The 20584-nt window shown below is 52.2% G+C and overlaps 8 protein-coding genes across 8 annotated transcripts; 6 read left to right on the top strand and 2 right to left on the bottom strand.

Moving 5' to 3' along the window:
- Positions 1-2308: 2308 nt before the first annotated feature.
- On the top strand, positions 2309-2652 carry NCU01519 (hypothetical protein; the record flags this gene model as incomplete). The annotated part of the gene is made up of 2 exons (XM_011395154.1): positions 2309-2570; positions 2609-2652. 2 exons carry the CDS (start codon positions 2309-2311, stop codon positions 2650-2652), a joined length of 306 nt encoding a protein of 101 aa, XP_011393456.1.
- Positions 2653-2744: 92 nt separating this feature from the next.
- NCU11222 (hypothetical protein) lies at positions 2745-5431 on the top strand. Its single transcript, XM_001728372.2, has 3 exons — positions 2745-3845; positions 3904-5140; positions 5216-5431. The coding sequence occupies exons 1-2, from the start codon at positions 3032-3034 to the stop codon at positions 5052-5054; spliced, it is 1965 nt and encodes a 654-aa protein (XP_001728424.2). The 5' UTR covers positions 2745-3031; the 3' UTR covers positions 5055-5140; positions 5216-5431.
- NCU11223 (hypothetical protein) lies at positions 5406-6457 on the bottom strand. Its single transcript, XM_001728373.2, has one exon. The coding sequence runs from the start codon at positions 6139-6141 to the stop codon at positions 5926-5928; it is 216 nt and encodes a 71-aa protein (XP_001728425.1). The 5' UTR covers positions 6142-6457; the 3' UTR covers positions 5406-5925.
- Positions 6458-6732: 275 nt separating this feature from the next.
- NCU01520 (hypothetical protein) lies at positions 6733-7565 on the top strand. Its single transcript, XM_951876.3, has 2 exons — positions 6733-7294; positions 7373-7565. Exons 1-2 carry the CDS (start codon positions 7191-7193, stop codon positions 7500-7502), a joined length of 234 nt encoding a protein of 77 aa, XP_956969.1. The 5' UTR covers positions 6733-7190; the 3' UTR covers positions 7503-7565.
- Positions 7566-8284: 719 nt separating this feature from the next.
- NCU01521 (ThiJ/PfpI family protein) lies at positions 8285-9602 on the top strand (the record flags this gene model as incomplete). The annotated part of the gene is made up of 2 exons (XM_951877.2): positions 8285-9024; positions 9160-9602. The coding sequence occupies 2 exons, from the start codon at positions 8285-8287 to the stop codon at positions 9371-9373; spliced, it is 954 nt and encodes a 317-aa protein (XP_956970.1). The 3' UTR covers positions 9374-9602.
- cdp-3 (chromodomain protein-3) lies at positions 9470-14750 on the bottom strand. Its single transcript, XM_951878.2, has one exon. It carries the CDS (start codon positions 14400-14402, stop codon positions 10062-10064), a length of 4341 nt encoding a protein of 1446 aa, XP_956971.2. The 5' UTR covers positions 14403-14750; the 3' UTR covers positions 9470-10061.
- A 1502-nt stretch (positions 14751-16252) lies between these two features.
- NCU01523 (GTP-binding protein ypt3) lies at positions 16253-18208 on the top strand. The gene is made up of 5 exons (XM_951879.3): positions 16253-16714; positions 16842-16854; positions 16969-17358; positions 17440-17520; positions 17593-18208. The coding sequence occupies exons 1-5, from the start codon at positions 16694-16696 to the stop codon at positions 17730-17732; spliced, it is 645 nt and encodes a 214-aa protein (XP_956972.2). The 5' UTR covers positions 16253-16693; the 3' UTR covers positions 17733-18208.
- A 545-nt stretch (positions 18209-18753) lies between these two features.
- Positions 18754-20573, top strand: NCU01524 (ribosome biogenesis protein BRX1). Its single transcript, XM_951880.3, has 3 exons — positions 18754-19050; positions 19129-19346; positions 19416-20573. Exons 1-3 carry the CDS (start codon positions 18905-18907, stop codon positions 20027-20029), a joined length of 978 nt encoding a protein of 325 aa, XP_956973.3. The 5' UTR covers positions 18754-18904; the 3' UTR covers positions 20030-20573.
- Positions 20574-20584: the final 11 nt, after the last annotated feature.

Below are 20584 nucleotides of genomic sequence, written 5' to 3'. Positions count from 1 at the left end.
AGTATGGGGCAGAGGTTACATCCTCTTCCCTTTTGTTTGGCCCGGGCGCCTGAAGTTTGGTTTGGTTTCCCCATAATCTCGTAATGGCGGAGAAACCCCCGTAATGCGGGGAACTATACTGTACCGTGACCTCTGAGTGTCATGGGAACACCATGAAACCTCGTGACTTTTCCGCCCTTCCCTTTTGACACCTGCACACATGGCAATGTGATGCGCTTTGTACTTTGTGAAGCCAACTTTGTCATACCTAGGGTCTGGAACTGGGAGAAACATACCTACATAGTGTATATCACGGCCCGCTAGGTACTCACTCCATCGTCACGACTATCGATCTTTTAGTCGGAGGCTCACGTCGGAGAATACTCGTTCTAGCATCACCATCTCTTGTCCTAAGCTTGGCGGAGGGTATACTGATACACTACTAACTACACTAGTCTTGCAAATCTTGCCAGCCAAAGAAACGAACCACGGACACATCACCCTCGCGCTGTAGATGGAATGAGTCTCTCTCACTCTCCGCCATCACTGCTACCCACGCCCATTGTTGCGCGTCTCCATCATACGTCAACTCGTCCGGCCGACATAACTGTGACAAATGATGGTCTGCCGCCGCCGAGGAGGTCCTTCGAAATCGGGCCGTCTCGATCTTGGGGCAGTCCGTGGCGTCTGGGGGAAGGGCTTGGGGCCGTTCGAGGCCGCGTGGAAAAGGCCTTGAAAAGCCTGATGGAAAAGCGCCGCGGACGGCGCTATGCCGAGGATAGAAAGTGAAGTTGGGGAACCTGGAACACCAAAGTCGGGCAGACAAGCATGTCGGAGCAACCTTACCTCCCCCCGGACTTTTCTTCTTTCTTGGCTGCGGGCAGATACTGTACATGACAGGACCCCTGTTCCCCAAATTCACAAAGGAGGTCCCGCTCCGGCAGCTCGGCTAGCGTGGAGTGCGGCTGGGTGAGATCTGGGGGTGGACTGCGTTGGAGTGCCGACTGCATCTGCATTCGCGGCCGTTGTGTCAGGAACAGGAAGGAGTCCGGTTATGCTAAGGACAGGGGTGGCTTTGCGCAGGATTTGTTGGAGATGAAGAGGGAGTGAGGCTTTACCATCTCCTCTCATGCTGGACTATGCAACTACATTATATTCCAATCACGTATTTGAAGCAGAGCGCCTTTGAAAGACATCACAAAGTGTGGAAAACATATGAATATGTATCCTCTTTTGGCCGAAACGCATACATCATGGAATCAAATCGGGTTAGGGTCAACAGTTACACAGGTTGGGAATAGCATCAGTCCATGACCCACAACTTGTTCCCCGATGTCAATGGCCAGGTCTCTCAAAGACCGGCATAACTTGACGGAATTTCCGTCACGCCGCCGTTGAGCCGGGGAACACTAATGGACAACAGCTGTCTCACAGTTTCAGATCGCAAAGAACGATCTGGAAGCATCATCATATCACCCACGTGCCTATCAGAGATGCACCTTGAAGAAAAAGGACCCAGACTATTTGCGTGACGTGCAGTAGCAACTGGACGTTTGACATGGGGATTCCGCCGAAAAAGGCCGACCAAGAAAACTTGCACCGAGGAATTTGACGTTTCAACTCTCGGCGTTTTACTTGGACAGAGAGGTGCCTTGACTCCATTCCCAAAACCACGGTAGCCGTTGAACAGTGTGTGGTATGGGGCGACGCCGCGACCTCGGAAATTCCCAGCTTTGAAGAACCTGATGTTTCCAATACGCGGATGAGAACAATGGAAGCCGATGCTACCCTGGGTCAGAAACTATCTCGAGATGGTAAACTTCTCAACACCAGGTCGGTCCTTTCTTGAGGACAGGGCACCTCACTTCACTAAAACATATGAGAGTCAGGGTCAAAATCAGACGATTGGCTGCCAACCCAGCAGACGGACATTTGAACATCTCATGTTCTAGCGATTTACGCCTGTGAAAGCATAATGGCGGGGGATCGGGCTGGCTTGGACTTGTTGCCAAAATTCCAAGAGTGATGGACATGGAATTATTATCTGACATGTTGGTACGAATCCCGACTGCTCATCACTTCACAAGGGCAAGTTTTAGACGCCATTTGATCAAAAAGAGCAATCAAAACAAAAGACATGTGTTTACGGCAGGAAATGTGGCAATTGTCATGGTTTCCCCCAGCCTCATAGGACGACGTCCTCGGCGAACGGATTGGAATATGACTTCCCCTACATCATCCGGCGCTCCCCAAGCTCAAGCCTTGCGGCGAACGAGGTTCACACCGGAGTTCGGTTCTTCTGGTGACCTGTCGGATGGAAATTGACATCATGGAAGAACGTAAAGTCCTGGATGGCTCCTTGGTTGCCGAACTGCCTCAGCACTCAACCCTAGCTGCCTACAAGTGCAAGCACGAGCTGGCGGCAGAGGAGCGCTGGGCACAGGTCCGTGAGGAGAGAAAAAAAGAGAAAGAGGAAGAGTTGGGCGCGACGTCCCGCTTGATATACGAAAATTTTGGAGGTGGGGTCTGTGCATCGGGTGCCAAGCCAGCCTTGCAAGTTTCGGTGGATACTGCGTACTATGGTGAGATGGGTAAGTTAAACCCGTGGATCAGGTCGTCGACCACACAGTGCTCACGAAGCTCTGGTTGTGGTGGTCCGTGCAAGATACCTGACAAGGGGGTTTTACTTTTGCTCGCAACCGCAGTACATACTGCGTAGGTAGGTAGGTACCCGTTGTCCTTATCTTATCGCATGACTCCAGCCACCTCACTGCAGTAACCTAGACGTACCTACGGCCAGGCCCAGACTGACTTCAGTTCTGTTGTTCGCCTGCCACTCGCTGTCAGCCTCAACTGACGTCTAGCGATTTCACTGGCAACTTTCACTTCACTGTCGGTCCATACCTCCAGGTCACTACTCTGATCATTGTGCATCGTCCATTCGCACACGCGACCCGGAATTTCGACTCTCTTTCGGCACCTACGACCGCACCCTAGCCGACTTGCGACACCTCACTACCATCACATATCCTCATCAAAAATCGATTTCACAATGGACGCCGCGTCAATCGAAGAGCTCAACAAGGTGCGACGGGCAATGGGCATGAAGCCCCTGCCCGTCCCCGGCGAGGCCCCCAAGGCTCGATCACCCACTCCCGAAGGCGAGGACAAGGGCAGCACCCTCGAGACCCGCGAAGCCGCATCGTACGACAACTACAAGAAAGCCCTGGAGGCAGAGGCTGCAAAGAAGAAGCGCGAGGAGAGAGCCGCCGCTATCAAGAAGGCCCGCGAGATGGCCCAGCGCAACGCTATTCTCGACGGCAAGGGCATAGCCGATGACGTGGAAGACGACGAGCTCGATGCCAAGGCTTGGCTCAAGAACCAGAAGAAGCGGCAAAAGAAAATCGAGGCGGCAAAGAAGGCCGAGGAGGAGAAGGAAGCGGCGGCGGCGGCGGCGGCGGCGGCTGAGCACACAGCTAGGGATCTGGCCGGTGTCAAGGTTGCGCACGATATCGACACTTTTCTCGAGAGTGGCGACCAGGTTCTCACGCTGAAGGATACTGGCGTGCTGGATGCCGAAGAGGAAGGGGACGAGCTCGAAAACATTGAATTGCGCGAGCGAGAGAAGCTGAACGAAAGACTCGACCTCAAGAAGAAGAAGCCGCTTTACGACCCCAATGATATCGACGAGACGGGCGAACGAACGATCCTTTCACAGTACGACGAGGAGATCAGCGGCAAAAAGAAGAAAGCCTTTACACTTGGGCAGACGATTAGGACAACGACAACGACAGATTCTTTGGCCGACATCCTAGACAGTGCGCCTGTTCAGCGGAAGGGGCAGACGGTTGATCTGGATATGCTCGGTATGTTATGCCCTCTTCCCCAAATACATTTGATTCATGCTAATGATTATGCGTACAGACGATGCCCCTGCACCAGTATCAGATTACATGGATGCTTCCGAAGTCAAAGTCAAGAAGCCGAAAAAGAAGAAGACCAAGTCGACAAGGCGACGAGACGATGACGATGTGCTATATCCAGGAGAGCCGGAAGCTCCAGCAGACACAGAGCAGCAGATGGACATCGATTCGGAGGCTGTGACGTACACCAAAAAGAGGAAGACCTTTGACGAAGACTTTGTCGACGATGACGATCTGCAACAATCCTTGGCCCGCCAGAGGTCCGCGGCGTTGAAGAAGCGAAAGACGCGACCCGAAGAGCTTGCTAAACAGCTGCGCGAACAATCGAACCAAGCCGAGCCGGAAGCCGCCGAGGCTGGAGGTATCGTTATCGACGAAATCAGCGAGTTCGTCGATGCTCTTCACGCAGAGCGCGAAGAGGAGAAGAAGGCACCAAAGCCAAAGCCTCAGCAACGGACAGAGACAGCGGTTACAGCAATGGAGGAGGAATCATCAGACGAGGAAATGGAAGACGCCGACAAGGATGGGCAGTCTGAGCGGGCCACATCGCCGACCGCTGAGCTTCCCACAACCGGTGTCGAAGAAGAAAAGCTTGTCGCCCAAGGCATGGCCGCAACCTTCGCCCTGCTCAAAGACCGCCGCCTCATCGACGCCGAGTCCCGCGGCGGAGAACTCGTCAAGAACTTCCGCGAAAGTGCCCACTTCAAGGCCGAACTCGCCCGCCTCATGAAGAAGTTCGACGAGGAGACCCGTATCCAGCGTGAGCGTGATCGTGCCAGCGGCCGTCTCGACCGGATGTCGACCCGCGAGCGTGAGGAGTGGCAGCGCCAACAGAACACGATCCGTGAACAGCATCAGGCACGCGTCATGGAGCAGTTGTTCAGGGAAGCGTACAAACCCACTGTTGAGCTCAAGTATGTGGGCGAGGACGGCCGTCAGCTCGGGCAGAAGGAGGCCTTCAAGGAGTTGTCGCACCAGTTCCACGGTAAAGGCAGCGGAAAGGGTAAGACGGATAAGATGCTCAAGAAGCAGGAGGCGAAGAAGAAACAAATGGCGCAGAGTTTCCTTGATGCTAGTCAGAACGTTGGCATGAGCACGGCGGCGTCACACCAGGGTAAGAAGCGCAAGGAAGCTGGTGTTCGGCTGGCGTAAGGGACGACGTGGAAGCTTGATATCACGTACGACTGGGATTCGTAGCGTCGAGAGATGGTGGTTTGGATTATACTATACGAAACAAGGTGCATACAACCCTTTTTATTCTATCATCTACCTTCAAGTTCATTGGACTCGCTGACACGGGACGAGCCCCCTAGCGTCGTGCACAGGTAAGACGTAGATCGTTCCGTCGAGTCGTGATCCGGCCGAGTTACCGTTTGCCGTGAAAAGATGCACTTGTAAACATGCTGCCCATGGCAGAAGCATGGCCACTGGTTGTGAAGGTCACTGGAATGTCCGATCAAAGGAAAACCGTAAGTCACTGCTTAAACCGGCACGGAAGTGAGACAGCAAATGATGGCTGGGTTGTCAAGCCCAAAATAAAACATTATTTTCCTGTTGTATCTCTAGGTATACGCATCTCATACACAGTAGTCCGCAATGCCTCCTCCGTTCGTCGCCAGAGCCAAATGCGTTCTTTTATGGCCATGACCCCTGGCCAAGAAATTGGGTGCTTCGCCCACCAACTCCTCCTCTAGAAATTGTTCTTCAAACCACCAGAAGTCGTCTCTCTCGTTTTCCGGCTTTTCTTGCTATGTTGATATCGTGGGTATCTTGGTCGTCATCCCCTCTCCGCTTGCTGAGTGAGGTCTCTGAGGTCCTGCGACGAAGCTCTCTCTTACCCTTCCAACTCCACCATCACCACCGCCCTTTTTTCCGTGCTCAAACCTTGCTACCCCATCCATCCCATCCCAACCTTTTCCTCATCCAGATAACAGGATTCCTCTCGCTCTCCGGCCAAGGTGATGGCCACTGACAACAAATGTGTGAGCCCCCCCCCCCCCCCCCTTTTTTTTTTTTTTTCCATTTACGCATCCTCCAAGATCCTCCCACCCCTCGCGTTATCCCCTTCCATCCTCGGGCCCCGGACAAGCAAGTCTGCGTAGGCGCGTGCGGCGTCGTGGTGACGAGTTTGTATCCACCACATGAAGAAGATGATGGAGAAGAAGAGGGTGACCCAGATGAGAACCATGCGGTTGGAGCGCCGACGGGGGGCGTAGGGGGAGAAGTAGTTGCGGGCCATGTCTTTCTTGACTGGTGGTGGTGGTGGTGGTGGTGGTGGTTCGGATGTCGCGGGATGTGATGGTAGGCAGTAGGTATGTGTCTAGGTTGGTGTTTTGGAGTTCGTCGATGCTTGGTGGGAACAGAGCCGGTGATTAACGATCCGCCGTGTTATTTTCCAGTAGAGGTAGGTACGGTAATAGGAGGTTGGTATCAATTAAGACTGTTCGACTTTGGAAACATGAAAGGAAGTATGGTTGTTGGAGGATCAGGTGAGAGATTGTAGACGGAGAAACAAAACCAAAAAGTCAAAATGACGTACGGCTAGAGGTAGCAATGCGCCGAACAGCGAGGAGCAGCAGCACCTAGCTTACCTAGGTATGTCTAGGCTGCGATGTTGTCAACTTTTAGGCGGTCAGCCGATAGTGGATCTAGAAGGTGCTGAGGTCCCCGCTGGGTGGGCCGTGTATGATAAGTAGCGGCTCGTGCACTGTTGTGACCATGGACCACTGCATGTCTCAACACCACTCGACATTTGTTATTTGCTGATGCTTTTCTCGTGAACACGCAGAGACGAAGGAAGAAGGACCTTACATGAAGTCGACATCCGGAACAAACACAAAGAAACGCAAGAAAAGGTATATTCAGTCGGTCCGGTGCGATGAGCCGTCCACCACCCAGGTATATGTAACACTTCCACCAGGCCTGCTTTTACAAAGTTCGGCCGGTTCGGAACGTGTTGGTACTCTCTCCCAGCGGTTCACCGTTCACCACCCTAAAACTCTCCAATCCAAACCTTCAAACAACCTGAACCAAGAAACGGGCTCATCGTTACTGAAAGGAAGTTGTAAACCTGGAATAGGATGGACGGACATAGGGCGGTAGATTAGTCAATTGGTAATGGCTGGTGTGCCAACCTGAAAGGGTGGAAGATGTGATGGAAGGGTCATCAGATGAAGCTATTCTTGCGAGCGAGGCGACGGGTATAGCCTTCATCCCGACAATCTTGGCAGGCGGTTTTGGTGGGCGGCAGCTTTTCCTCCTGATAGCCTTGACACACACCACATCCCCATGATATACGACGCCGCCGTCATTATCAAAGACTGTCAAATCGAGGGCAGAAAGCTTGGGTCAAAATCACAACACCAAGAGCCAGAGCATCGATTCCAGTCAAGGTATGTCTGACGGCTTCCCGCATAACATTCTCTAGCGTCCCGGCTATAAACTGAGCACTTATGAGACATGTTTACCAGCGTCTTGGACTTGCGTACCAGTGTAAGCGGATCAAGGTCTATGTCTAATGGCGAGCTACTATTTTACATGTCGCTCCGTCTCTGTATCCTGCTTCTTCTGGATAATCAATCTTGGGAAGTGTGGTCTTGAGCTTATAAAGCATTGTGACATATCAGCGTCAAAGGTTACACAAACGAAATCTATCTTCTCCCGCTGTTTCGGTGCCCCGGGGGACAAGCTCACATCCCACAATTTGCGGCAGCTGGAAACTCTAGTCCCGCTGAGCATCGGATGTTAAGACATGTTATACTCCCGTTAAGCATCGGAGCTTGGGCCGGCCTGACAAGCTCTAATTCCGTTGAGCATCGGAGCTTGGGACAACTTCATATGGGTGACAATTTACTCCCGGGGAACCGGGGCATCTTATTTGTACAATTAACAAGTCCGTAGTCCTCGCTTCGGATCACATACTTGCTCAAACATCACATGTCAATACTTTCTAAAGATGAACACCAAGTCTCGTCGCCTGGTACCCACCGTGATAGGTATGCTGCTGTGTGGAGGCGAGACCTCATGAGGAGATTTGAGCTGGTAGTAAGACTATGCATGACGAATCGTTTGCTGGAAGGAACTGACATGCATGAAGATGGTGGCAGCTCGGTGGCTCCTTGGGAAGATTCAGTCTACCGAACGTAGAATCCCTCCTATCCAGCTGGTCTACTAATGAACATGGAAGCCGGTGAATACAAGCTGCCCTCCAGTTTTGCGTGGAGATTGTCGAGAACAAGAAAAGACATATAAGCATCACTCACTCACTCCCATCTCCTGCTCCAAGAAGCCAACAACAGCCATCACCCATCCCATTACCCCAAACACCAACGACAACGACAACGACAACGACAACATCAACAAACAATTTTCCAACCGCCAAGATGCGCCTCTCGACCCTTACCACCATCCTCACCCTCCTCCACCTCCACCTCACCACCGCCGCCATCCTCCCCCACCACAAATCCAACCTCGAACTCCTCAAATCCCTACCCAAACCCAACCCAAAGAAGCCCACCAACCCCTTCCCAACCCCCGCCAACAACACCAACAGCAACTCAACCACCTACCCAACCCCCAAAACCTACGCCCTCCTGCTCTTCCCCACCTTCGAGATCCTCGACGCCTACGGACCCATCGAAATCCTTCAATTCGTCGGCCACTTCCACCCCATACGTCTCCTCATCTTTTCCCTCCAAGCCCCATACTCCTCCGGTCTCGCACCCGTCCTCACTACCCCGAGTCTAGCATCGTCGCCCATCAACAACCCTCTGAACAGCAGTTTCTACCCAACCTTCAACCCCACCCATCCGATCCCCACCACAGACCAGCAGTGGGAAGAGATGCGCGAGGTGCTGGAGAGCGTGGATGTCTTGATGGTACCCGGCGGCGAGGGGGTGTACAGTCCTGATTTGGAAGGAAAAGGTCGGGAGCTGGACTTTTTGAGGAGGATGGTGGGGGAGTTTGGGATTGGAGGCACAAAGGGGGGGAAGGATAAGTACTTGGTGACGGTGTGTATTGGTGCTGCGGTGGCGGCGAGGGCGGGCGTGCTGGATGGGCGGAGGGCGACTACGAATAAGATGGTTTGGGGTGAGGTGACGGCTTTGGGAGAGAAGGTTAAGTGGTATGTTTTCCCATATCTTTTCTCTTTCTTTCTATGTTACTTCCTTGTTACCTGTTCCTCTTTCTTCTTAGGTTCGATTGGGCGTATTGGGGCTTTTGAAAAGAGAAGCTTCTTGCTAACAGTGTCATGAAACAGGGTCTCGCCGGCTCGATGGGTGGTTGATGGTAACATCTGGACTTCGTCAGGAGTCACGGCGGGCTTGGACTTGACCTTCGAGTTCGTCAGGCAGATGTACCCGGACGGAGTGGACATGGCAAATTTGATTGCTGGGGCGATAGAACATGAGCCGGTGATGGATTGGAGATATGATCCGTTTGCTGAACGGTTTGGTGTTCCGCCGCAGAATTAGGGGGCAGTGATGTTGGGCGTGTGACTGGCAAGGGGGTGACAGAGGGATACGATGTCTTGCGTGAAGAAAAGAGTTGGTTATAAATCCATGCGTTGTGAAAGTTGAAGGGAGTAGAATTGGGCGGGTACCGAGTTGTATGGCAACTATATATACATCGACTGGCTGCTGGTGTTGAAGTGTCTGAAACAAGGGAATTACATATTGGACACTCGTGGTCCTGAACGCCTCCCCATACAACGTCCCCATACAACGAACTATATTTATGATTTGTGTACACGAATTCTGACCATTCTTCTCCTGTAACTTTGACAAGTTCCATCGACTCAAGCATACAAAAACACCACCTCTATCCTCCACCCATTGCCCAGAACCAAGCTCATCGTAGAAATGTTCATTATACGGAGGAAACGTTCAAGTTGGACTTTGTTAACGATTGTAACGTGACTCTCGCCCCAGCCGCCCTTGCTTTTGAAACGCCTGCTCTTGCGGCCATACATCCACCACCACCCTCCCGCTGCCGCTCTTCGCCCTTGGGAACTGCTTGTATCTTGCTCTCTTTTGATAGATGCCAAGGCGTAACTCGATGCGGGCACCTAGGGCGGATAAATCTTACACCTTTGTGTACGACCAGCTGCGACTTTTTGTTGGACGTACTCGTAGTAGTTGACGTCTCCGACTTGCCGCTTCCTTAGCCGGTCATCTGAACATCTCCTTCTCTGTCTCCACGCGTCACCGGAGCCTTCGCCACGATCGCCGCTGTCGTCACCTTGCTACCCTTCGCCTTTCCTACTTGGAAGATGTTGAAGATGTCTTGCCACGACTGGATGTTAATGTGTTCAAAGCCACGCCCCTCCGCAACCTGATCCTCGTACCACTTGAGCGTTGGGACGAACTTGAACTCCATATGGTCCGAAGAGGACCTGGCCCTGGCGAGACGTGCCTCCTCGTAGAGCCTGTTGGTGCACTTTGAGCGGGAACCAGGGGAGAGCTTGGTGCCTCGAGGTGGATGGAAGATGATGCGCACATCTTCGTCTTCGTCTTCCCAGCCAGCGTTGCTATCGACATCCATGAGAACGTCGTCGTCGCTATCTAGACCTCCGCCATTCATCGTATCTAGCGCCGGCGGGTGCTCCTTTAAAACTTTCCTGAAGCCCTTTTCCGGCAACCGCTGCTCCTCTGGTGGAAGATGTTCTCTAATATCTTGCATCACTGTTCTGGCGAATTTCAACGTCATGTCGAGCGGATAAGGAGATTCGCATTCACTGGGGCAGTTGAACCCGCCGAGCCAAACCTGGTCGAGGTACGTACCCTTATTCTTATTTCCGCAGTGCTCACGGACATACTGAATGACACGCCGTTGCATATAAGTGAGCTCGCTTTCTAACGGTGCCTGTGAGCCTGGAAACCGATTCCTTGCAAGAGGGTCCCATATGATAACTTCGCACCGTCGGTAGGGGAAGATATCGGCGTTGACAGGCCTGTAAATTGCAAGCCAAGGATGCCACCTAGGATTCGGGTTTTGTGGAGGCTTCTGGGGATCCCACTCCTCGGAGATGGTATAAAACAGGCCCATGTAAGTGTGTAAGTGTCTGCCGAATGAGAATACATAACTGAACCACTCGTCGATCTTCTTGTTGGGCCTAAGACCCAAATCGCCGTAGGATCTCGCCATCTCCGGATCAGCCCACGTCACAGGGAATCCGTAAAACCGCATTTTGGACCCCGGAATGGGATCAGCAAAGTTACTGAAGAGGAAAGTTTGGAGACTTGCTCCACGGTCATTGCTTAAGCCCGGTATATCACTTCTGAAGGGGCCAGTCAACTCCAAACTACGCGCCGCACTTGGTGGCTTGCTGGGAGGCAGTTCGTGTGCTGGTACCTGGAGATTTTGCGATGCTTCGTCCTGCACAACCTCTGCTACCGCGTCTGGGTCATTGATTGTTGTTTTAAGATATTTAGGAATGCGGACCGTCCGAATTCCCTTCTTGGTGTTTGGATAACCAATACTGGTACACGATCCAACAACATGGAACTTTCGGAACTGATCAGCCCGCAGGGTTGACCACCAGCCGAACCAGTTTACTAGGCTTTGCTCGTCATTTGGGTCGATGGACGGATCCGCATAGATGAGCGGGCTGTGGTCCTCCTCCATTCCACCGGAGGAGTCGAGCTTTCTGGTGCGTATTCTGTGAAGTTCAGAAGCAATGATGCCGGCTTGAAGCCTAGATTCACATTCATCAAGGCTATGTCCTCGCAAGTTGATCTCGAACTGGGTTTCAATAGGAGTCATCCCAAGGCTCGGTCCCGCGTTCCACCACCTCTCGCGCGAATCGATGCATTCTAATGCCAAATCTTGAAGGTATTCATGGATGTTGGAGGCCGTCACCAGACTATAGTAAAAGGTGGAACTCGATTGGCGGCTGAGAAACCAATCAAGAAACTCACGAGCGTGTTCAGGCTCGGATACCAGAAAGCTGGGTGTGAGCAGGATTGCTGTTCCGAATGGCAATATCCGTGTCAGTTGACTAATCCCCGGAGGGACGCTTTCCGGCAAGGAAATTGACGGATATAAGGGGTATGCTTCGGTTGGCTCCGTAAAGCACCAATACTCGTCGTATTTCTTGACCAGGTACTCGGAAAGCTTTGGAAACCGGCGAAGACTCCACATCAACGTTTCGTGGATGATGACAACACCAGATGACTCGGCTACGCTGGCTCTGAATGCATCCCAAGAGCCTGGTTGACTAGAGATGTATATGTGACAGGCGGGATTGGAAGAGCGCAGCCATTGAAAGACGACTGACCGGGTAGCTTTTCCAGTTCCTGACTCGGGGAAAGCGAGAAAGAACTTGTGAATCTGTGGAATCTCCGGCTTTCGTGGTAATAGCTGATTGTAATCGAAATTGTACAGTCTCCTCATCAGCCACGTCCTGGTGGGCACTGCCTTCCTATTCGTTTCTGGCCAATGTAGCGGAAGACTGAGCGGTGGGAGCATAGTTCCACAGTCAATATCTGATGAGAATATAGTATAACAGAGCGCTGCAGTCAAGCTAGTTGCTACCTCCTGGCCAAACAATTCAGTTTGCCACTGCTCACATTTGGCGGGATAAATGAGAAGGTTGTAATGCCGACCCGAGTAGTAAAGACCGAGCAGTCGCGCCTTAAGCTGCTGTGCAAGCTTCTCTATACCTTCTTTGTTCTCGGACGTTATAGGCCCTTTGGCCAGGCACTTTTGGAACAAGGGAGGCTTCAATTTTGCCACTGCTGTTTCAGCGAAGCAACTTAGCCGAATCTCTAGCGACTTTTGGTTGCCGAAATGTACAGCCCACAACTGATGGGTATCTCGCGGCACATCGTGAAATGTGACCTCAAAAGGGGGGATCTCGGCGATCAGCAGTCTTTTATTCAGATTTCCCCTTCGCACCCCATCATCGGACTCGCCGGCAGAAGCAGTAGCAGGCGGCGGATCTGGACTAGGTATGCGCTTGTGAGCCGTCGAATTTGTGGGCGTAGTTGGCGTTGTATTAACAGGCTCGGCAAACATCCCATCAACATCCATCTGTTCCCGTTCCTGAGGAATTGTGGTCTCATCATGGCCAGGCACGAAGCGGACGGATTTGCGCTCCTTAGGTAGTCCTCCATCGGGTTTTGATTTTGTCAAAGCAGATTTCCTTCTGGGCGGATCTCTGGGTCGAATAGACAGTTCCTGGCTGTTCACGGGTGTCGGTTCGTCCGAGCTGAGCTCAAGCCCGGCTGTGTTCTCGGCTTCTATTTCGACATGTGTCCTAGTCACTTGACCACCTGGGGCCAGAACAGGCGTGCTTGATGATGTGGTTGTGCTTAGTGAGGTTTTTCTTTGGGTTGGGATCTGTCTGATGTTGAAGAGTTGAATATTTGCTGTCGATAGATCGGGAGGACGATCCTCTGTATCCCTACTCTTCTTCTCAGCCCACCGGCGTTGACTAAGCATTTTAAACTGCTTTGGATCTTTGGTTGGGTCTGACATAGCCTTCTCCAACTTCTGTCGGGGTTTTCTAACTTTGCCTGCTGAAAAGATGTTGACGCTGACCATCTTCTTAACGGCCGTTCTTTTGGCAGTCAGAGGCTTTCGGACGCCAGCAGACGTAGGTCGAGACGCAATTGGAGGAGCGGCACGGGTTGATTGGGGCAGTGGCCTAGTCAACCCGTTTGGAGTACTAGGTCGTGCTTTATCCACAGGCTTTCTCGCAGTTCCTTGGTAGCCAGTTGTCAATACGAAAGTCCGCTCAGGTCGAGGCTTGGAGGACGACGGTTGCGGCGGGGAAGGCCTGTTAGGGGCTTTGGAACTGGATTTTGACGAGGCTTTAGGTTTGGGCTCGAGAAGGGTCGATTCTCGTGTAGTGGCGGCAGTCTTGGCCGATTTGGGTACAGGCTGAGCGATGCCTTTGAATATCTTTTGCTTGGGCTTTGGCTCTAATTGCGGGCGTGTACCGCGCTCTTGAGCCGAGCATGCTTCCCGATCGTCCTTGGAGACGGGTTCTTCTTGCTCCAAAGCTTCATCACTGGATTCATCAGAGGACTCGGCCTTGACAATGTCTAGGTCTGATTCCGAGCTTGAGCTATCGAAGGGCTCGGTCAGCGGAAGACCCAGTTTCCGCCGCTTCGCGTTGCGACGGCGATGACGGTCGGTCTTCGCCTTTTTAGCCCTGTTGACGGCTGCACGGAACTCTCGCACATCAAATGGCTCTTCCTCTCCGGCCTCCTGCCTCAGTTGCTTCTCCCTCCACATCTCTATAAGTTCGTCACCCAGGTTGTCCTCGGGCTCCCAAGTGCATTGTTCTAGCGGGTAGCGTTCCCACTTAACTAGATAGACTTGTTTGCCATCATCGTCTAGTTCCTCGAGGAGGATATCCTCGACCTCGAATTCCTCATCTGGGTCGTGTTGCACGGACGCTGTTGAAGCTAGAGATATGTTGTCATCCTCATCTTCGACGGCAGGGGTCGAGTGAGTCGAGTCTTTCGACACTCTCCGGCCCACATCTTTAAACATGTTGAGAGTTTTAAGGACTGTGAAAAGTGGCAGGATTGAGAAACAGGCGGCCGAGTTGTAATCTTTACAACTTTCGAGGCCGAGGTTCAAAGCAGCAGAGGGCTCATAGCTCCCATGCCCGTCACTCGGCGTCCTTGCGGTGGTAGCCACGTAGCTATTCGCGTTGCCTGAATGACTGCCAAGTAGACGCACTACTTTGAAAAGTTTCGATGACTCGATAGTATGGTTTTGTGTGGTATGATATCAAGAAAATATCAGATATCCGTTGAGTGACTGAAAGTTGTCAGGTTGCTTGATCGGTAAACTGAGAATTGTTTACATAATGCGTAAACTCGAAAAAAAATGACGTTCGGATGATGATTGGCGACAATATTGCCATGTACCTTGCGCTCCGGCAGACTTGGAAGAACGCAGTATTTGGACAAGTGTTTCTGATCTGAACCTCCTTTTCTGACGATGTTTTAGGACGACTGAAGATGGATGTTTGGAAGAAGGGGTTTTCCATGGGACGGAAAGTTGTGAAAAAAATGAGGAAGGAATTTGGACGCGATGAACAAAGACGAGACTGGACGTGGTGGTGAAGGTGGGGTTTGGACTGAGTGGCCCACTATTTCCCGTAGTGTCAGGTACCATTCAGTGGAGGTACCTACCTAGACGAACGGTATCTAATAGTAGTATCAGAATAGGGAAGGTGCAAAGAAAGAGCCATTGGCAGAAGAAAAATGCAAGAGTGACCGCGGTCTTGGTTGAAAGTCGTCAACTAGGTACCTTTAGTGTGGAAGCATCTGATAGCTTTGGTGTCGCCATTACCTAGAGGTGAGTATATCCAATGCTTCGTTGTTGAAATCAACTTCGTTGGGCTTTTTGATTTGGCACTGCTACAGCTGTGTAGGTAGTGTACCAATAATGCCTTCGATCTGCTCAAGGACAAGAATGAGCTTGGAAAGTTGCAAGCGAGGGAGTACACCAAGCGCCGTTATTGCTGTCAATACAGTTGGATTTGGAAGAAATAAATAAAGATATTTAACCAAAGATGAGAGACAGAAACCATGCCAATCCCTGGATGGGTACTGTGTTTGGACCATTACGCTCGTGTGGATTCCGTACCTCTACTTGTATGCTATCCGTTCGTGCCCAAGTCTATGCACGTGAAAGTAAGCTGTGTACTAGGTATGTACGAACCCTTTTCGGCCATTCCATTTACCTAGCTGTGGTCTTGGCTAAGGTAGGAAGACGGGAGAAGACAGCTGGTATTGAAGTAACAAGTCGATACCTAGTAAAAGGGCATAAGTGGAGGTCCCAAGGGGGGGCTGGCAGCCCATTGAATGTCATAGACAGGAGGTACTGGGAAGAGCGCATACGAGGAAGTGGAAATGGGAAAGAGAGGGCAGTAACACAAAGGATTAGCCAGGAACGGGTTTATGGGTCTTGTTTGAACACAACAAGTTAATGTATTCCGAGTCCAGAGCATCGTCAACGCAATGCCGGCGCATGCGTGTAATTCTCAATAACTCCTGTCGATGTCTTCCATGTCTCGTGTCTTCCTCGGGGCGCGTCATCTTGACTGTTTGTCGCGAGGAAACCTCAAGTAAAGGAGACCTAGGTCCCTCTAGAGGTAGATAGTAGAGGAAGGTAAACACCTCAAAAGGTACTTCCATGGTAGGTAGCCTGAATGGGGCTTGGTACCTCAAAGAGCTTCCAGTGCCCGTGACACCCAACCACCACCTTACTGGCCCAAACAAAACGGTCATCTCCATTGTCCTGGGATACTAGTAGGTAGACAAAGCCGTCCGCGATCCCTGACTTGTTGGCCCACCGCTGTCCGCACCAGGCCATTGGACTTAGTCCACCGTTAACGCTACTGTCGCAGCTCTTTGACCCTCCAATATTACGCCGTCTAGCCCGCGTCCATTGACAGCCCGGTCTCTTCACCCGCCCATGGAGGGGGCCGTGGCTCACTGCAAATGTGACTTCAGGCGCATTCCATTCATTCGTTCGTTCCCTTCAGGGGCACTGCAGCACCCTCTGGCTGGCTGCACTTGGTTACCTTAGCTAAAAACTCGGACCCACTCGAGGGGAGCCGCACCGCCCTCCTTGGCCCTGCCTCTCCTGGACACCACCACTGAGCGAACCCGAACTCACATACATCGCATTGCCCTTGACTTTGTCTGCATACAGTACAACTATCAACGCGACAACCACTTGCCAGACATTGCCTCAGCCCATCGCCAGCTCGCCGAATTCCAGCATACCCTCTGCCTCCAGCACCTCTGTCATCACACACCGCAACCATGGCCAACGACGAGTACGATGTAAGCCCGCCTCCTCTTTCTTGCCGTCCGCCTGCCTATCATCCATCTTGCGTCGATTCGATATCCTTGTTAGGACGTGCCCCCTTTATTCCGCCCGCTTGCGCTGACCAGCCTTTAACTGTCACAGTTTCTCTTCAAAGGTACCGCAAGCATACCCCTCCCCAGAAGCTCTGAAGCAGTCGCGACGATGCGATGACGGCGACGACGACGATGGCAGCGGCAAATCAGTTACTGACTGCAGATCCCGCTACCAGTGGTCCTCATCGGAGACTCGGGCGTCGGAAAGTCCAACCTTCTCAGTCGATTCACCCGTAACGAGTTCAACCTCGACTCCAAGTCCACCATCGGCGTCGAGTTTGCTACCAGATCCATTCAGGTCGACTCCAAGACAATCAAGGCACAGATTTGGGATACTGCTGGCCAGGAACGTTATCGCGCCATCACCTCTGCCTACTACCGCGGTGCTGTCGGCGCCCTCCTCGTCTACGATATCAGCAAGGGCGTGACGTTTGAGAACGTGAACCGATGGCTGAAGGAACTGCGCGACCATGCCGACCAGAACATTGTCATCATGCTCGTGGGTAACAAGAGCGATTTGCGGCATCTGAGAGCCGTACCCACGGAGGACGCCAAGAAGTTTGCCGGTACGTTGCGCGTCACAGCCATGATGACATGGTCGCTTGGGAAAGCCGTATCGCCAGGATGACTGACAGAGAGAACTGCAGAGGAAAACCACCTATCCTTTATCGAGACTTCGGCTCTCGACGCCACAAACGTCGAGCTTGCGTTCCAAAACATTTTGACTGGTAACGTTTGCCCAAAGCCTACAGCTGCTGCTCTGGCGCGAGCCTACCGCTAACATGCGATCATTTATCTAGAAATCTACAAGATCGTGTCGACCAAGAACTTCGACAACGGCCCCAGCGGGTCCAACGAGGGCCACCAAAACCTGTCTGGCCAGAGCATCTCGCTCAGTCAGACCGCGAACGACCCCCAGGCGAAGTCTGGCTGCTGTTAGGAGGTGCTTGATTCTCCGGGCCGGGAACCGAGTGGCCCTGAAGGGTTGAGGTGCAGGGTGCAGCAGAGTACAACAGGGTGCCGAACCAACAACGGCGTCACATATGTCTGACATGAAGCAATGGAGGCTTATGATGAGCAATGAAGAGCAGCATCGGGGGAAAAGTACGGACGGATCCTGCCCAGTCTTATTACATCACGGTCGCCGATGGGATGGTCTGTTTTTCTTTTTCTCTCTATTTTTTTGGGCTTTTGGGGAGGGGGGAAAGGATCATGATGCTCGTCTTCCAGCCTTTCCTTTTTGTTGTTATTACTACTACTACCCCTTTCTTCCCTTTTCCCCCCGTGCTGGTCGTTGGAATTTTCCTCAATGTGGTTAACGAAGCCATCACTTGCGCATGGATTACGAAAGATATTATTTAGTTGAAATGAACTATGGGCGATAAACAGCCCTTAACTCAACCTGGTACATATTGCTCCACGTTGTCAAGGTCTCCATCTATTGCATCCACAATGTGGGAGAAGAGGAGTACCTCGAGAGTGAGTACCTATGTAGCGATAATCGTGCAGGATCTCGTTATGACATTCAAGTTGATTATGTGCGACAGCGGGAAACAGTCAATACAAATTAAGACATCTGGGCTTGCCTGATGGATTATGGCGACTGTCCCTCATTACTCCCATCGCGTCACCCGAGGCGGTTGAAGTGGGTTTGAGTGCGGACAAGAGGCCAGTCCCGTCCCATCCCCCACTGTAGGGCAGACAAGAAGAACGCGTGGAACTTGGACAGTGTGTGTAGGCAATGGAATCCCCAGAACTTGGGGGTCCGGATTCCAGGTTGGGTCCATCAGTGGGACAAATGCGGGTTGCCCAGACCGCCGACCGCCTTTCAGCTGTTCCAAGCAGGGGGGCCGGAACAGGGACGCTAGTAAGATAAGAGAAGCTTATCGGAGTGGGGCTGCGATTGGCCGGCGAACTTTTTTTGAGATGGAACAGCCTGCACTCCATCACTGCGCTTCGCCCGCGACGTTCGTGGATTGGAGCATTGAATTCACCTTTGCAATCCGCATTCCGTTTTTCTGCCATCACTTCCACCACAACCACCACCAACTTCAGTCACCCTTGTTTTTCGCCCGATTTTGATACCCAAAGAACGACAAGAACAAAAAGAAAATGGCCGCCGTTTACAAGTCGCTCTCGAAGAGCGCCAAGAAGGTCGAGGACACGGAGAACGACAACAACACCACCACCACCAATGGCGGCTTTCGGAAGAACAAGCAGAGAGTTCTGATTCTCTCGTCCAGAGGCGTTACCTACAGGTACATATAGACCCTGCATACCTGCAAGATGGAAGAAGAAAGGGTCAATTGCTAACCGCCTTTGCGCCCCGAGTACAGACACAGACATCTCCTCAACGATCTCGCAGCGATGCTCCCCCACGGCCGCAAAGACGTCAAGTTCGATTCCAAGTCCAAGCTGTACCAACTGAACGAGCTTGCCGAGCTCTACAACTGCAACAACGTCATGTTCTTCGAGGCGCGCAAGGGCAAGGATCTGTACATGTGGTTTAGCAAGGTTCCTAACGGCCCTACGGTCAAGTTCCACGCCCAAAACTGTGAGCACTATCCATATCCGAGATACGCATTGTGAAAGAGGAAAAATCGGGTTCTAACAAAAAGCACAGTGCACACCATGGAAGAGCTTCACTTCACGGGTAACTGCCTCAAGGGCTCGAGGCCACTCCTCTCCTTCGACCTCGCCTTCGAGCAAGAGCCGCACTACCGCGTCATCAAGGAGGTGTTTCTGCAAATGTTTGGCGTCCCCCAGGGCGCGCGCAAGTCAAAACCGTTTATCGACCACGTCATGAGCTTCAGCATTGCCGACGGCAAGATCTGGGTACGCAACTACGAGATCCGAGAAGTGGAGAAGGCCAAGGGCGAGAAGGACAGCGAAGGAAACGACATTGTCCCCGAGAGCGACAAGTCATCATCGAAAAAGAGAAAGGGCGCGCCCAACGCGGAGCTCAAGGACACAGACGTCAGTCTGGTTGAGATCGGACCTCGGTTCGTCCTAACGCCCATCATCATACAGGAGGGCGCGTTCGGCGGCCCCATTATTTACGAGAACAAGCGCTTTATCTCCCCCAACCAGGTGCGCTCGGAGCTGCGCAAGGCCAAGGCGACCAGGCACAACACCAGGGTGGAGCAGGTCAAGGAGAGGCTCGGCAAGCTCGAGACCCTCACGGCCCAGGCGAAGAAGGAGAAGGATGTCTTGGATACCCGGGAGCTCTTTGCTTAGAGAAAGGAGGAGGAGGGGAAAGAGAGAGAGAGAGCTTTTCACAACACGATTTCATCACGTCTGTTCGCTTGCGACACATCAAAGCAACGCACGCCTTAGGTTTAGGGGTAATCAAGGAGTTTTTTGTACTTTTGCTGGCTGGCTGGTTTGGTCTGGTTCGGGAAAAAGAAAGGAAATCGATTTGCATTGTACAACATTACAGTATTCGTGGGGATGTGTGAGACGGACGAGCTGTCCTCTTTTGACAGTTGGGAAAGAGGATCATGATCGAGTGGTAGATGAGCACTCAGCGTATAAGGTGCTGGCTCGAAAACGGACACATCAGATCAAGATTGAGTGATGAACGCCGTCCTGGCTCCGGTCTTGGTCGTGTTGAAAGGAGATGGTCAAAGAAGGGTAGGAGAGCAAGTACTTTGCTCGGCACCTCACTAGCGGTTGACTGTCTATAACCACACTCCTGAGGGAGATGTTGTTCGCATAGGACCTAGACTCTACCTTAAATGCAGTTGCGCTGTGAGATATTGTCTCACATTTTTGCTCCATGATTTGGGTTGT

This window comes from Neurospora crassa, linkage group II (genome assembly GCF_000182925.2).
Source record: "Neurospora crassa OR74A linkage group II, whole genome shotgun sequence".
In the NCBI taxonomy this organism is placed as follows: Eukaryota; Fungi; Ascomycota; class Sordariomycetes; order Sordariales; family Sordariaceae; genus Neurospora; species Neurospora crassa.
The sequence above is the reverse complement of the archived record's forward strand: the minus strand, read 5'-3'. Positions and strand labels throughout refer to the sequence as shown.

What these genes read in the sequence shown, in the direction of transcription:
- NCU11222 (XM_001728372.2), top strand. Translation starts at nt 3,032, where the DNA reads ATGGACGCCGCGTCAATCGAAGAGCTCAACAAGGTGCGACGGGCAATG. An exon ending in GGTTGATCTGGATATGCTCG is followed by an intron (nt 3,846 to 3,903) that starts GTATGTTATGCC and finishes TTATGCGTACAG; the next exon opens with ACGATGCCCCTGCACCAGTA.
- NCU11223 (XM_001728373.2), bottom strand. Translation starts at nt 6,141, where the DNA reads ATGGCCCGCAACTACTTCTCCCCCTACGCCCCCCGTCGGCGCTCCAAC.
- NCU01520 (XM_951876.3), top strand. Translation starts at nt 7,191, where the DNA reads ATGATATACGACGCCGCCGTCATTATCAAAGACTGTCAAATCGAGGGC. An exon ending in GAGCATCGATTCCAGTCAAG is followed by an intron (nt 7,295 to 7,372) that starts GTATGTCTGACG and finishes CATGTTTACCAG; the next exon opens with CGTCTTGGACTTGCGTACCA.
- cdp-3 (XM_951878.2), bottom strand. Translation starts at nt 14,402, where the DNA reads ATGTTTAAAGATGTGGGCCGGAGAGTGTCGAAAGACTCGACTCACTCG.
- NCU01523 (XM_951879.3), top strand. Translation starts at nt 16,694, where the DNA reads ATGGCCAACGACGAGTACGAT. An exon ending in GGACGCCAAGAAGTTTGCCG is followed by an intron (nt 17,359 to 17,439) that starts GTACGTTGCGCG and finishes AGAGAACTGCAG; the next exon opens with AGGAAAACCACCTATCCTTT. An exon ending in GTTCCAAAACATTTTGACTG is followed by an intron (nt 17,521 to 17,592) that starts GTAACGTTTGCC and finishes TCATTTATCTAG; the next exon opens with AAATCTACAAGATCGTGTCG.
- NCU01524 (XM_951880.3), top strand. Translation starts at nt 18,905, where the DNA reads ATGGCCGCCGTTTACAAGTCGCTCTCGAAGAGCGCCAAGAAGGTCGAG. An exon ending in TCCAGAGGCGTTACCTACAG is followed by an intron (nt 19,051 to 19,128) that starts GTACATATAGAC and finishes CCCCGAGTACAG; the next exon opens with ACACAGACATCTCCTCAACG. An exon ending in CAAGTTCCACGCCCAAAACT is followed by an intron (nt 19,347 to 19,415) that starts GTGAGCACTATC and finishes CAAAAAGCACAG; the next exon opens with TGCACACCATGGAAGAGCTT.